The sequence below is a fragment of the Ictidomys tridecemlineatus genome, chromosome 12 (genome assembly GCF_052094955.1).
Source record: "Ictidomys tridecemlineatus isolate mIctTri1 chromosome 12, mIctTri1.hap1, whole genome shotgun sequence".
In the NCBI taxonomy this organism is placed as follows: Eukaryota; Metazoa; Chordata; class Mammalia; order Rodentia; family Sciuridae; genus Ictidomys; species Ictidomys tridecemlineatus.
The window spans coordinates 53,817,174-53,831,148 of NC_135488.1; the positions used below are offsets into that span (position 1 = coordinate 53,817,174).

The 13,975-nt window shown below is 36.5% G+C and overlaps 1 protein-coding gene across 8 annotated transcripts in view; it reads right to left on the minus strand.

Moving 5' to 3' along the window:
* The window catches only part of Ctnna2 (catenin alpha 2), a 1,061,169-nt gene that overhangs the window by 45,849 nt on the left and 1,001,345 nt on the right, over window positions 1–13,975 (minus strand). For all 8 annotated transcript variants that reach the window (XM_078028938.1, XM_078028939.1, XM_078028945.1 and 5 more), the window contains one exon: window positions 6,378–6,559. In XM_078028938.1, the coding sequence (XP_077885064.1) occupies window positions 6,378–6,559 (182 nt within the window). The remainder of the gene's footprint in view (window positions 1–6,377; window positions 6,560–13,975) is intronic.

Genomic DNA, 13,975 nt, shown 5'->3' on the forward strand with positions numbered 1-13,975 from the left:
CAAACTAGTACATCCACTCTGGAAAGCAGTATGGAGATTCCTCAGAAAACTTTGAATGGAACCACCATTTGACCCAGTTATCCCACTCCTCTTTATATAAGTCCCAAAGGACTTAAAATCAGCATACTACATCGATGTGGCCACATAAACATTTCTAGCAGCACAATTCACTACAGCAAAATTTTGGAATCAACCCAGATGCTGGCGACTAGATGAATGTATAAAAAAATTGTGAGATATACACAAATGGATTTTACTCAGTTATGAAGAAGAATGAAACTTTGGCATTTGCTAATATATTGATGGACATGGAGAATTATCATGCTAATGAAATAAGCCAGACTCAGAAACTCAAAGGTCAAATATTTTCTCTTATCTGTGAAAAGTAGAGTCAAATAAAGAAAAAGAAGGGAAGGAACAGATGTAATAAAAATATAGGGAAAGTGAGTAGAGTAGAAGAAGGAGACTGAAAGGGAGGGAGGGAGGGAGGGAGGGAGGGAGGGAGGGGGGGGGGGAGAGAGAGAGAGAGAGAGAGAGAGAGAGAGAGAGAGAGAGAGAGAGAGAAGGGATTATAAAGCAGAAGAAATGCAGAATGAATTCTTTTAAGAAAAAAAAAGCATGCTGTGTGCATATATAAATATACCATAGGGAATTTCACCTTTATGTATAAGGAGAAAGAACTAGTCAAAAATGAATCAATAGATGTGAAAGGAAGACCAGTAGAGTATAGGAAGGAGAACAGGGGTGAGGGTGGGGATGCCCTGAAACTGAATTCCATGCATGTATGATTTTGTTGGGATGAATCTAACTACTATGTATAACTATAATGTTCTATTTTTAAAAATCTATTAGAACTAATAAATGAATTCACAAAAGTTATAGGGCACAAAATCAAAATGCAAAAGTCAGTTGTGTTTCTACACACTAATAATAATAACAAAAAACCTAAAAGGAAATAAGAAAAAAACTTGGGCTGGTCTGGGCTGAACTAAGCTGAGCTCAGTGTTAAAGTGGTACCTAACATGAGATAAGAACTCCACTTATAATAGTCTGAAAAAAAAATAGAATATAAATTTTACCAAGGAGGCAAAAGACTTCTATATTGAAAGCTATAAAATGTTGCTGAAAAAAATTAGAGATAGCACAAATATATAGAAAATTATCCCATATACATGAATTGAAAGATTTAATACCATTAAGATGTCAGTACTACCCAGAGATATCTGAAGATTCACTGCAATCCCTATTAAAATCTTATTTTACTTTATTTTTGCCCATGAAAGAATGAAAATTAATCGGTGCTGGGAATACTGAATATCTACATGCAAAAAATGAAATAGGTCTCTTAAACTACAGTATATACAAAAATTATCTCAAGATGGATCAAAGATATAAGAGCTAAATTATAAAAGCTGTAGGAGAAGACTTCATTACATTGGATTAGGCAATGGTTTCTTGGTCATAACACCAAAACACGGGCAGCAAATGAAAAAATAGATAAGCTGGACTTCAGTTAAAAACTTGTGCATCAAAGGACACTACCAATAGAAAGTGAAAAGACAATCTACAAAATGGGAAGAAATATTTGTGAATTGTATTATCTGGTAAAAAAAAAAGTAAGTATCCATAAAATATAAATGATTCTTAAACTCAGAAACAATAACAAAACTGCACTAGAGAATGTGTAAAGGCTTGAACCAACATTTCTCCAAGGAAAATATACAATGGTCAAAAAAGTACAAGAAAAAATGTTCAATACTGCTAATCATCAGGGTAATGAAAACCAAAACCACAATGAGATATTACTCCATAACCATGGATGATTATTATGAAACAAAGAAAGGGAGAGAAGGAGGGAGGAAAAGAAGGAAGAGGGAAGGAAATAATAAGTATTAGCAAGAATGTGGAGAAACTGTTGGTGGGAATACAAAATGGGACAGGCACCATAGAAAATGGTGTTGGTGACTCTAAAAATTAGAAATAGAATCACTATATGATCTCACAATACCTCCTCTGGGTATATCCCAAAAGAGATGAAAACAGGGACTTGACCGGATATTTGCACACCTTTGTTCAGAGCAGCATTATTCACAATAGCCAAAAGATAGATGGAACCCATTAACAGATGGATATATAAACAAAAAGTGGTAAATCCATAGAATGGAAAGGAGGACATTCTGGCACATGCTACAACATAGGTGAGCCTGGAAAACATTTTTCCAAATGAAATAAACATGAAATGGATGATTCCACTTATGTGTCAAAATCACAGAGACAAAGCAGAATGGTGGTTTCCATGGGCTGTGAGGAGAGGGTAATGGGGACCTAGTATACAAGGGAGTACAGAGTATCTGTTTAAGGAAGATGAAAATGTTCTGCAGGCAGATGGTGATAGGTGCACAACAATGTAAATGTGCTTAATGCCATAGAACTGTACGTTAATAAATTGGTCCTAATGGTAAACTTTATGATATAGTTTACAATAACCTTAGTCCCATATAGCTAGTGAACTACACAAGTCTAAATGAGAAGGGGAAAGAGGAGAAGGAGGAGGAGGAGGAAGAGGAGGAGAGATTATTTATCTGGATATTGATAAAGTGCCCACTGAAGCAAATTAGAGAATCAGGCCCAGGAGGGTTGGAAGCATTGGATGGGTAAGTCTTCCTATTCTTCCTATTTGGAAGTATTGAGAGGAGACTGGCCCATTGGCTACAGCTCCCAGTATGAAAACAATGGTCCACCACTTGTGTTTCCCAACCCTAGACTAGATTATTTGGGGAATTTTAAAAGGTGCTTTAGGGTTAGGAGTTCTTAAGGAGACGAGTCATTGTCGCATCTGGAACATAGTTTTGATTTTCTTAGAGAATCAAGTAGTCGAATTATCTCTATAGATTCTTCTAACTTCTCTCATTTGGTCAGAGCTGATTCCTATAAGAAAGTCATCAATATTTGGAGTCTTTCCCAAGAAATATTCACTCCAAAAAAAGTCAAGGAAAACCATTACTATAGTACTTCTATCTCCCATTTGCCAACCAATTCACATTTATTTTTTTAAAAAAATTAAAATGTCTTAATCTGAAAATCAATGTGTCAGTACATTGAGTTCATGTCCTCAGGATTCAAATTCTGGGTTAATCCAAGTTACAAAGGTTTCCTTTCTATAGCCTTTTCAATAAGTCTAATTATTTATATCCAATGTAACTCTCTAGTAATGAAATGCAGCATATAAGGAAGGTATTTGCCAATGTACTGAACCATAGAAGTCTCTTTTCTATAGGAGGGCTTCATAAAATATGCTTGGGAAATAGTTCCAATCAGCTGAAGCAGTATGGAGATGCACAGTCAAGCATTTGAATTATTCCGGAGAATCCTGAGAAGTCAGGTGGGATTGCAGAGCCATGAATTGCTCTCTATCAGGATACCATTTAGATTTTGGCACTGAGGTCAAATTTTAAATTCATACAACAGAGAGATAGATACAGTAGGCATTGAAGGGCAAGCACCAAGTTTTTTATTCTGCATAAAGGGGAAGCATTGAAAGTTTCCATACAAAGATGGCTGAAAAGTTGTTCTTTAAGACTCAGATGTGGCCTGAATTGATATGAATAGAGAACTGGAACTGACAGTTGAGTGCTACCTGGGCTGATGGACTAAACACTTGAACAAAAACTTCATTTTGGGAAGTATGGAGTGATTGCATGATTTTTTTTTTTTTTTAGTTTAGTGCTCAGTATTTTACAGTTGATTACATCCTCATCCTCAAAATTTTTTGCCTTTAGTTTCCATGCTATTCTCTGTTCTCACTTCTTATGACAGCATTCTGCTGTCCGCACAACTCTCATAATTGGGGCACAAGACTGGCCCATGCTATTTCCTTCTCAAAAAAAATGACATGAAAACATGAATTCACCCTTGTGCAGGACAGTGCTTCTGCCAGTGTCCATGAGATGACAGTCAAGAACTGAGCAGGAAAAAGACATGGGCATAATCAGGTTTATCCTCCATGAAGAAGTTATTACATGAATAATGAGGCAGAACCTCTCCAATTTTAATAATAATGGAGTGGGTATCATTGAGATTATTGAATCAAATTAATGAATTAGTTGGTGATAAGAATAAAACAACAAGATAATGAATGCAAGGGTATTTTTTTTTGTTTTGTTCCCACATGCCTTCTAAATATATGAATTGAGAAGAATAGGAAAACTAAAATTTCTAATCAGCTACACCCTTTCCTCTAAATCATAAAAAATAGTACATAGGGATATCTACATCTATGAAACTGATATTATTCCTTCTTGAAGGGGAAGATGCAAGGGCAATTACAATAATGCACAAAATCAAGTGGAGTGAACTTAGGTGAGAAGCCACCAAAAAAGGCACCAATCATCTGCCTCTTTGTAAAGGTTCTCCAGATGGAGGCAGCAGAGAAGCTTCTGCTCTCCCCCTGTGGCATTTCCAATTCACACCCTCGTCTGGTTTTCCAGTCATTAATTACCAGACTCCTCCCTTTCCCTCGAAAAATTACTTATCATGTAGCTGGAAAAATGATAAGCAGTAGCGTCCTGGACATTTCATTACTCAAATCGACACAAAAATGATTATATGAAATCCCTAGGAAAGCACAGCAGACTTCTTTTCACTTTCAAAACGATACTTTCACTAATAAAAAGTCTGTCTTATTTAACATCACTTAATAAGATTCCTCAAATACATGTCTCTCCCTTGACCACAGTTATATCTAATTTCAAGAACTATAAAATGTTCTCCTGATCTAAACCGGCAACATGACTAGATTCATTATTCACTTTAAACTAATGAGATTATTTGTTCCGGTGATGTGATTAATGGATTGCATAATATCCATCAGATAAAATACTAATAAAATGTAGAAAGTGAACAAATTAAGTCATCACAGGCCTTGAGAAGCAATGACTGAGGCTGCCATGACAGTCTGGATTTAAATAACAGCTCAGACATTTTTTTTCCTAATATTACTTTTTATGAAATAAATAGGTGAAGTCGACACAGACCAACCAAATGTACACATTTGAACTTCTAATGAATGTGATGACATTTAAAGTCTCGAAGGTCACCCTCATAACACTAAAGTTATTTCACTGAAGTCAAAAACAATTTTAAAATATTTGGAGAAAGAGCCAAATAATGTCCTCAAGTACATATTGGCCAGAGGCAAAGAGTAAAGGGGATGACACAGAGATATTCCATGTTTTATTATAACCTATGATCAATTCTGGCCTTTTATTATTAGAAGCATTCAACAACCATTAAAAACTTGGTCACCCAAAAGGTGATGTCTTGATACTGCCATATATCTTACCTAGTTTTAATAACAAAAACCATGTTGAATCACTAAAACATCTTACGAAAAAAAGAGAAAAAAAACATCTTGTGTATGTGTCTCTGTATTAAAAAAAAACAGAAAAATGATAGCTTACATTAGTTTGGCAGCATAATTTATACTTGAATTACCTCTTTGAATTACAAAAAAGTTTTCCTGTGAAATTAATAAGACAAGTATTATTTCACTGTTTTGCAAAGAAATAATGACAGTAAGATACTTGCCCCCAATCCTCTGATAGCCTAACTCAAAATTTAGGAATGTTCTCCCCTTGTTTGCTCTCTGTGCGGTAGGAAGAGCAGGAAGAGTTGTCATTGCTTTTAAAGAAGAGATCAAAGTGCAGTAGCAGAACAAGCGATGACTCCTAGTGAAGAAAAGGCTCCTGACAAATTCCTGAGTGGTCCCTTGATTTATCAAAAGTAATGCTCAGAGCCAAAGGGAATAACACTCATACAGATTTTTAACTTCCCTGACAAACTTCTAAGATTTTAGATTGTTGTACCCAATTTTTGTATGAAGGGTAAATTTGAGTAGAAATTAATGCTAGATCATGAGCTGAAATTACAACACATACACGTGCACATGCACCTAAATACACACATACACACACACAGAATTTTTCCAAAAGCATATTATCATCCAGAGGAATATTAACAAATCTTCAAAGTGATATTGAAACACACTCCAAAATAGCACCAACCAAAGATGAATCACCCATCCTCTGGGATTTTATTTTATGACTTAGGATAATTAAAGTAATAATAAATTAAAAAATGAATCTGTTCTCTTTGACCAAAAGGACCTATTATGCCAGGAATTACGTCCAGACCCTTTTCACTTACCTACGTAAATTTATATGAAACCCCTAGGAAAGCACAGCACCTTGCTTTGATACAGTATTTTAATTTTTCAGCAGGTTTTTACATGTCCTCTCAAGTACATATTGGCCAGAGGCCAATAGGTCTGGGTTTAATGAAAAAAAAAAAAATCTTCATCTGCTGTGTCTGGGCCTCACCTTGTGAAGTCTGTCATTTCCATCATGATCATACACATCTGCTTGGCCAGAACAATGATGTCATTGCCGCTGTCGTCCCACTTGGCCACTTCGGCGTCCAGCTTGCTTTTCTCTTGGTGGAATATCTCCACCTGCTCAGCTATTTTTGCCTTCTCCTCTTGTGGTAGTTGCGCCATGATGGCCTGTGTGGGTTACGGAACAAAGTGTGACTAATGGTGAGACAAGGGAAGTGCAGGCTGTCATTGGACTCTGCCCCCTGTGGATGGCAGAGCCAGTCCCTGACATGGTCTATGGGATGCTCTGCCATTCTGGAAAGTAATGTCTCCTCCATCCCAGGGAGGCCAGGAGCACAGGTTGGTAAGGGCCCCCAATTCCCCATGCCCTTCTACCATATATATATATATAAAAAAAAAAACAAAACACAGAGACATCCAAAGTACACACACATTGACAGTAACAGAACTTCTCTGTCTCTTTGATGACATATGTTTGTTCAAAAGAATCTATTCTTGACAATTTTTATATTTGGTCTCAGGAAACTTTTACCAGATGAAAGAATGCACCTCTTTCAACACTGAAATCTGTTCAGAGATGGGAAAAAAAGAAAAAAGGCCTTCTGTTGCTGGGAAGGAAAAGAATTTTAAACAATATCTGAGCATCCAAGTTGGGTGGGGTGGGGAGACTTTTCATAAGTGTAAATGAAGGCATCTACAGAGAGATGCCAAGCAGACCTACTTAGGGCATTTCAGGGCGGCATGCCTAACCTCAGCATTTCCCACCGCCTCTCTAGAAACCCAGGATGACCATGGCTGACTGTAGAGCTTTTGAGTATGTACACAGAGGGGTCACAATGGGAGAAAGTCAGATTAAATATCCCTTATCTGAAATGTTTTGAGACAAGTAGTGTAGCAGTGTTTCAGATTTGAAGTGTTTTTTTTTTTTTTTTTGAGTATTTGCATAGACTGTACTGGCTGAGCATCCTAATCCAAAAAACCCAAAATGTTCCAAAATCTGAATTTTTTTTTGTCTTATTGTAGTTCATCATCTTTTGAATTTCAGAGCATTTCAGATTTTGTATCTTGAGATTAATGATGCTCAACATTGTATAGAATTAGGAAACAAAGGTCAATTTTCAATACTTGCTGGGTAAGGGAATATAGAAAAGAAAAGAACTGTAGGCTTCCTTCTCATTATTCACAGACTCTTCATTTGCAAATTTGCCTACTCTCTAAAATATATTTGTATACCCAAGATCAATATGTGCCGCACTTTCATAATCACTTGCGAAGGATGGGAAAAGCAGCAAAAAATTTGAGTCACCCATGTGCATATTCCCAGATGAGGTTGAACAAGGCAATTCTCTGCCTTCCCATTTTCAGGTCTCATACTGTAAACAAGTATCCTTTTTGTGGTCTATTTAGTGCCATACTTTTTGAATCTTTGTATATTTTGCTGGCGATTTTGCTGTGTAAAATGGCTCCCAAGGGTAGTGCCAACATGCTGTGAGGTGCCTTACAGAGAAAAATTCACGTGATAGATAAGTTCCATTTAGGCATGTGTCAGCGCCATCGGTCTTGAGTTCAATGTTTATGAATCAAGAATGTAAGCTAACACCCATTAAACATGGCCATGCATTAATTGGATGGAGAAAAGATTTTGAATTGCCATCTCAGGAATCTATCCCTACATATCCCCTAGGAACAATGATTATGTATTCACTCATTAAGCATTTCTAGCTACTTTATAGAACATAATTACCAGAAATAACAAGAAATGAAGGTATTGGTTTAACACTACTTCTGTAGCAGGCCCAGAATGAAATGTTGGACATCACCTCATTAAACCCTCTCAGACCACATGCAACCTGGTTTGCAGATAGAAGCCTGTGGCTACTTGTTCAGTACTTCCTCTACTTCTGGCACATAGGTAATTTCCAGGAGAGAGACAAAAGAGTTTTGATTTGGGGGATCAATAGTTTTTTCAATGAGCAAGTAAAATTACTCAAGGGAACTGTTATCTAAATGGTAAAGCATTCCACCCAACACAAGTGAATTAGGTGGAAGGAAGACAGTTGAGGTATTACAGAAATATTAGTGGACATGAACTCATGAAAACTGGGGATGTCACTAAGTTGAGTTAAGACCTAATTGTTGCATGAATCATATCCTTAATTTTTTCAGACACAAGATAGTAGCAATAAATAATTACCTCAAAATCTTATAATGGGCGACAAATGTTTTGTCCACCAAAAAAATGAAAGCCAACACAGGTGGTATTATTGTTTACATTACAGGATAATTTTTGTTGCCTCTAGTTTTCCTTTCCACCTCTCCTTAGCTTATTACTCAGTTGTCAACAAGAAAAGGGAAGATCCCAGAGTCCATGTGATTAGCTATAAATTGAAGATTGGCCTCATTGCTTGTGTACTTACATGTATACTGGAGTTGTGATAGTCTGTGTATATATAATAACAATCTACTTTTAATCATTGTAATATCATTATTATCCCCATTTTTTAAGGATGATATCGTGGCCTAGAGAAATTAATTTAATTCCTAATATTACACACAATTTATAAGCTGTAGAAATTTAACTCAAACCCAGTTAACACCTTGTGCACAACCAGCTCACCATACAAGAACATGTAGCTTACATGCTCCACAAGGATCCCTCGTGCAGTCAGCAAGACTCACTGAAATTAAAAACACTGCACACCAAGCTGTGTATCCTGGTGCTGGGTTTCATATATCCATCGAAAAGCTGTCTTCATATGACTGGCATGTGTCTTTGGACAAGCGGCTACCCAGATGCTGCATCTTCTTATTAACAAGAATCCAGGTCTACTAATTTCCACGCATCCTTGTTGGTGACTATTAAGTATCAGTGTGTGCATGTGTGCAAATTATAACTCATATATTAAAAAGGAAGAATGGTATAAACAGTCTAGCTAAGATATTTAAAATACTGAATTTTGAAAAAATTTAAGGTCTTTTTTGTATGCTTTAAAAAGATGTATAATATATAAAAGAGTTTGTCATAAGCTCACATTTTTGGTACAACATTAATAACAAGGAAGTTATCCCATTGGATTTCAATAGGCTTGGATATGAAGAAGTTAAATGAACACTTTTTTTTTCCCTTTGAAGCATCCCTGTCTGATATCCTAAAACTCTCCTAGATTCATTTGTCCTCCATATGCAAAAGAGCTAATCATATTTTATTTAGATGGCACAGGTCATTAAAAAACTAAACAAACAAACAAAAAAACCCACAACAGACTAGTGGCAGACTCAACACTCAACATACAGTCCCCAGATGGAAAACAATGTACCTTTCATTATCCCAAAAGGTTAATTTGTGCATGGAAGGGTGTACATTTTTCCGTCAACTACAGCACTTGAGTTTCCAATGCACAATTTAGTGCTTGGATATTATCGGCCTTGCCTTGCTCTCTCATTAATTTCTAGTAAAGCCCTGCTCCTGGCTTCTCTCTCCTTTCTTAAGGTACAGCCCTTCATATCCTGCTCGGCCCAGAAACCCAATAAATACCTTTTGATTGACTGCTTAAACATTTTCCAACTCACTGCATCAACATAATTCAAGAGGAATTGCCAGAACTGACAAGCGTTTTCTAAGGACACAATTCTGAAGGAAAACTGGCCCTTTCAAAGCAGATTTGGACAGGAAGATGTTATTTTGACTGTAGGGGTACTCGACCCGCATAATGCACTTAATGGTGTGTGACTTGGGTGCAAGTGTCATTACATTTGTTTCTGCTTATGTAGCTCTCAATGATCTGGAGTATTTTCCTAAATATTCTTAAAATGCTCTTGGCTTTTAAGAATTCATAATTGACCTTTTCTGAAACTGGAATTTTAAAAAAGGTTATCTATAAACAGTAGATCACAAACTGCAAAATTTGCAAGTTAATCAAATTAAAATTCAACACATGAGTTTTAATTAGGTCTTATCAATGTAACTCAGCAGTTTGAAATGTTAACACATTAAAGCCGTTCTAACGTGAAAAAAAAAATACAGGCTGGCTACATTAAAATCAAATTCAATTCAAAATATATAACATGCAATTGTTCATTTCCTCAAACTAAGGGAACATGAGAGAAATTATGTTCATAGCCAAGGGGAAAGGAGACAAATCAGCTTTTCTGTTTGTGTGATGTGATCATCCGGGTAGTCAGAGTTTCTGCTGCTTCCATCCATTCCAGTCTTGTTCTCCAGATTGTTGATCTGGCTGAGCTGGGGCTCAAATTGGGGGCATCAGAGATTCAAATCCACATGCACTGCTACCCTTTACCCCAGGCTCCCAGGCTTTCCTCTGAACAGTCAACCATCTGTTTTGATTAATGTAATAAACTCATCTGTTAAAATGAAAGAAGAAATCACCGATACAAGCCAGCAACCATTCAAATAGATCTAAATCTTTTGTTGAACCTAAATCTCCAGGGGCATTTGATACAGTTATTTTTCTAATCTCTGGGAGAAAAATAACTTTTGAAGTGTATGGGTCCCAAACTGGCTAGGCTTCCCTTCTTAAACACAGAGTAAAGAATCTAACATTAAGCCTTCAAGTACAAGAAATTTTATATAAAAAAAAATGATTAAAGGAGCTAAAACCACAATGAGCCCACTTTTACTTACTTATTTTTAAAGCATGAAAACAAATATAAGTAGTCAAAAAGTGGGTCATTTGACTGGAACTAGTGTCAGGCTAGGAAATGAAGTCAATTAGAAAATTGAGGTAACTTTCCCACTAATTCAAATAAAAACCCCCATGATTGCCTGAATTATCCAACTTTTTTAGGCAAAATTACTTGCCAGCCTTCTAATGAATGACTATCTCAAGCTAGAAGCGTCATCATCCCCAGCTTAATAATCTCAGCAAAGTTATATGACACATCCTGTGTGGTTCATTACATAATGTGGTTCTCCTAATGGCATCTGGAGGCAGAAAGCTGTGCATCATCCCTCTGTATGCAAGGAGCTGAGGCATAGAGAGGTTCAGAGAGTGACCTCAAATTGCACAAATTTACCAAGCACATATTTTTAAATCAGATCTATATGACTCCAGATAATACATTCTGTTGCCAAGGTTAAGTGTCCCACAGTGTCACTGACCAGTTTTAACTACATCTGCCTGTGAAGAAAAGGTTGATGTCACATATAAGCCAGGCTCAGTGGCACACACCTATAATCCCAGCAGCTTGGGAGGATCGTGAGTTCAAAAGCCAGCCTAAGCAATGGGAGGCGCTAAGCAACTCAGTGAGAACCTGTATCTAAATAAAATACAAAATAGGGCTGGGTATGTGACTCAATGGACAAGTACCCCTGAGTTCAGTCCCTGGTACCCACTCTCCCCCGCAAAAAAGATGTCACATCTAGGCTCAGAGGGCAAGATAACCTTCATGAATTATCAGATTGCTGTCATCATTACCTATTTCCATTTCTTCTCCTGCACCCCCTTAAAATGTAGCTATTTCAGACACCATGTGACCCAGCTATCCCATTCCTTGGTATTTATAGGAAAAAACTAAAATCAGCACACTACAGTAATATATGCATAACAATGTTTGTAGCAGCACAATTCAAATTAGCCAAGTTATGGAACTTGTCTAGGTGCCAGTCAACTGAAAAATAAATGAAGAAAATGTGGTATATATACACAATGGAGTTTTACTCAACCATAAAGAAGAATGAAATTATGTCATTTGCTGGTAAATGGATAGAGCTGGAAAACATTAGCTAAGTGAAATAAGCCAGACTCAGAAAGTCAAGGGGCAAAAGTTTTCTCTCAAACGTGGAAAATGGAGAGAAATGGGGGGAAAAGGAATAAAATGGGGGATCTCGTGAAAATAGAAGGGAGACCAATAAAGTAGAGAAAGGGAATTGAGAGGGAGGTGAAGAACCAAGGGCATGGAGAAGGACTAGGGAACAAAATCAATCAAATTTTGCTACAACCATGTACGACTATAGCACAGTGAATACAGATTTTACATACAATTATCATGCATTAATTAAAATAATGATAATAATAATAATGGAAGGGGGCACATATAGTAGAACAAGTAGAACAGGGAAGGGAGGAGGGAAGGGAAAGGTGAGGCACAGGGGAATGAATTGATCAAAATAAGTTATGTGCATGTACAAATAAGGCATAAGGATTCCCACTATCATGCAGAATTATGCACCAATAAGAGAAATGATTTTTTAGAAATGTAGATGAACCATAGACAAGGGCATACAAGGGAAATAAGAAATACTCTAATTCCAGAATTTGACAGCAATGTTGAAGGAGTGCACATTTAACCTCCTTTTAGATTAATTTATCATTTACAAAAAGGAAGAATTTCTCTGAATGAGAACACAACATAGGACCATTAACATGGAGGAATGGCTGCTGAGAAGAGCTAATGCCTCTTTTCAAAGACAAAGTTTGCCTCCTTCACAATTTTGAACAGCTTATCACACTTTGCTGGTCAAAAGTTCGACCATCTATCATCTCAGCAATTCAATGCACCCTCTTATTTCCAACTTAAGAGCCATAATTCTACTTCTCCGATTTGTCATCATATAATTACAGGCTAAAGTAGGCTGACTCAATAAGTAATGCTGTCTGCTGCAAGTTAATCACATGGACCACGTGACGGATCTCAAAGACAAATTTGCAAGTACTACATTATACAAGTACTTTGTTCTTACTATCTTGGGCCATGTTCATAATTCATGCTGCAAAAACTTTCAAAAAAAGAGGATGGTGTGAAAAAATGATAAAGACAGGGGGCATCTAAATTTTGTTCCCATCCATGATCATTGAGGATGTCTAATGTATATAGTATGCGTGAAGGAGAGGTATACTGAAACTCTTTTCTTCCTTGTAAAAAGTGAATTAATCTTTCCATTTTGACCAGATGGTGATTAAAAAACATACATAAGAAATGTGTACTACATCTTGATCTTTGAGAAAACTTATTTGTGGAATCAGGCAAGTGTCCATACCAACTTGCAATCAGTCAATGAAATTAACTTTGAATTGATTAATGTTTGGATGAATTACTCAAACTCGCCTTTTGTCATTGAGATAAAAATGCTGTTTTTACTTAATTTTGAAGATGAGTTTCTTTGATTGATTAAATAGCTTGATGTTGTGCCAACATAGCCTCAAAAGATTCCTACTTAGTGACCTTCCCAATTTTTAACATTCTAGAGAAGACTGAATTGTCGGCAAGGAATTTTCAAAGTAGGAGGCTCTGGGCCCATTTATGAACCTTCTATTGCTGCCATCCCATGTGATCAGAGGTATTTCTTTTATGAAGATTAATAAGTATCAGAGTTTCTTTTACTGAGCACTTACTACATGGCAAATATTGTGCCTATTTATTTCATACTCAAAGGAATCCTATCACATAAGTCTTTTATTCACATTTTATAGAGGATGGGTCTCAAACTCCATGAATTCAAGCAATGGGTAACTCTGAGCATGGTCCTAATTGTATGTTTTATAATCCAAGTTCAAATCTATTAAAATCACTGTGTCTTTGATGTTCTGGCTTTTATATTCACATTTGTCCTATCAATCTATGTCC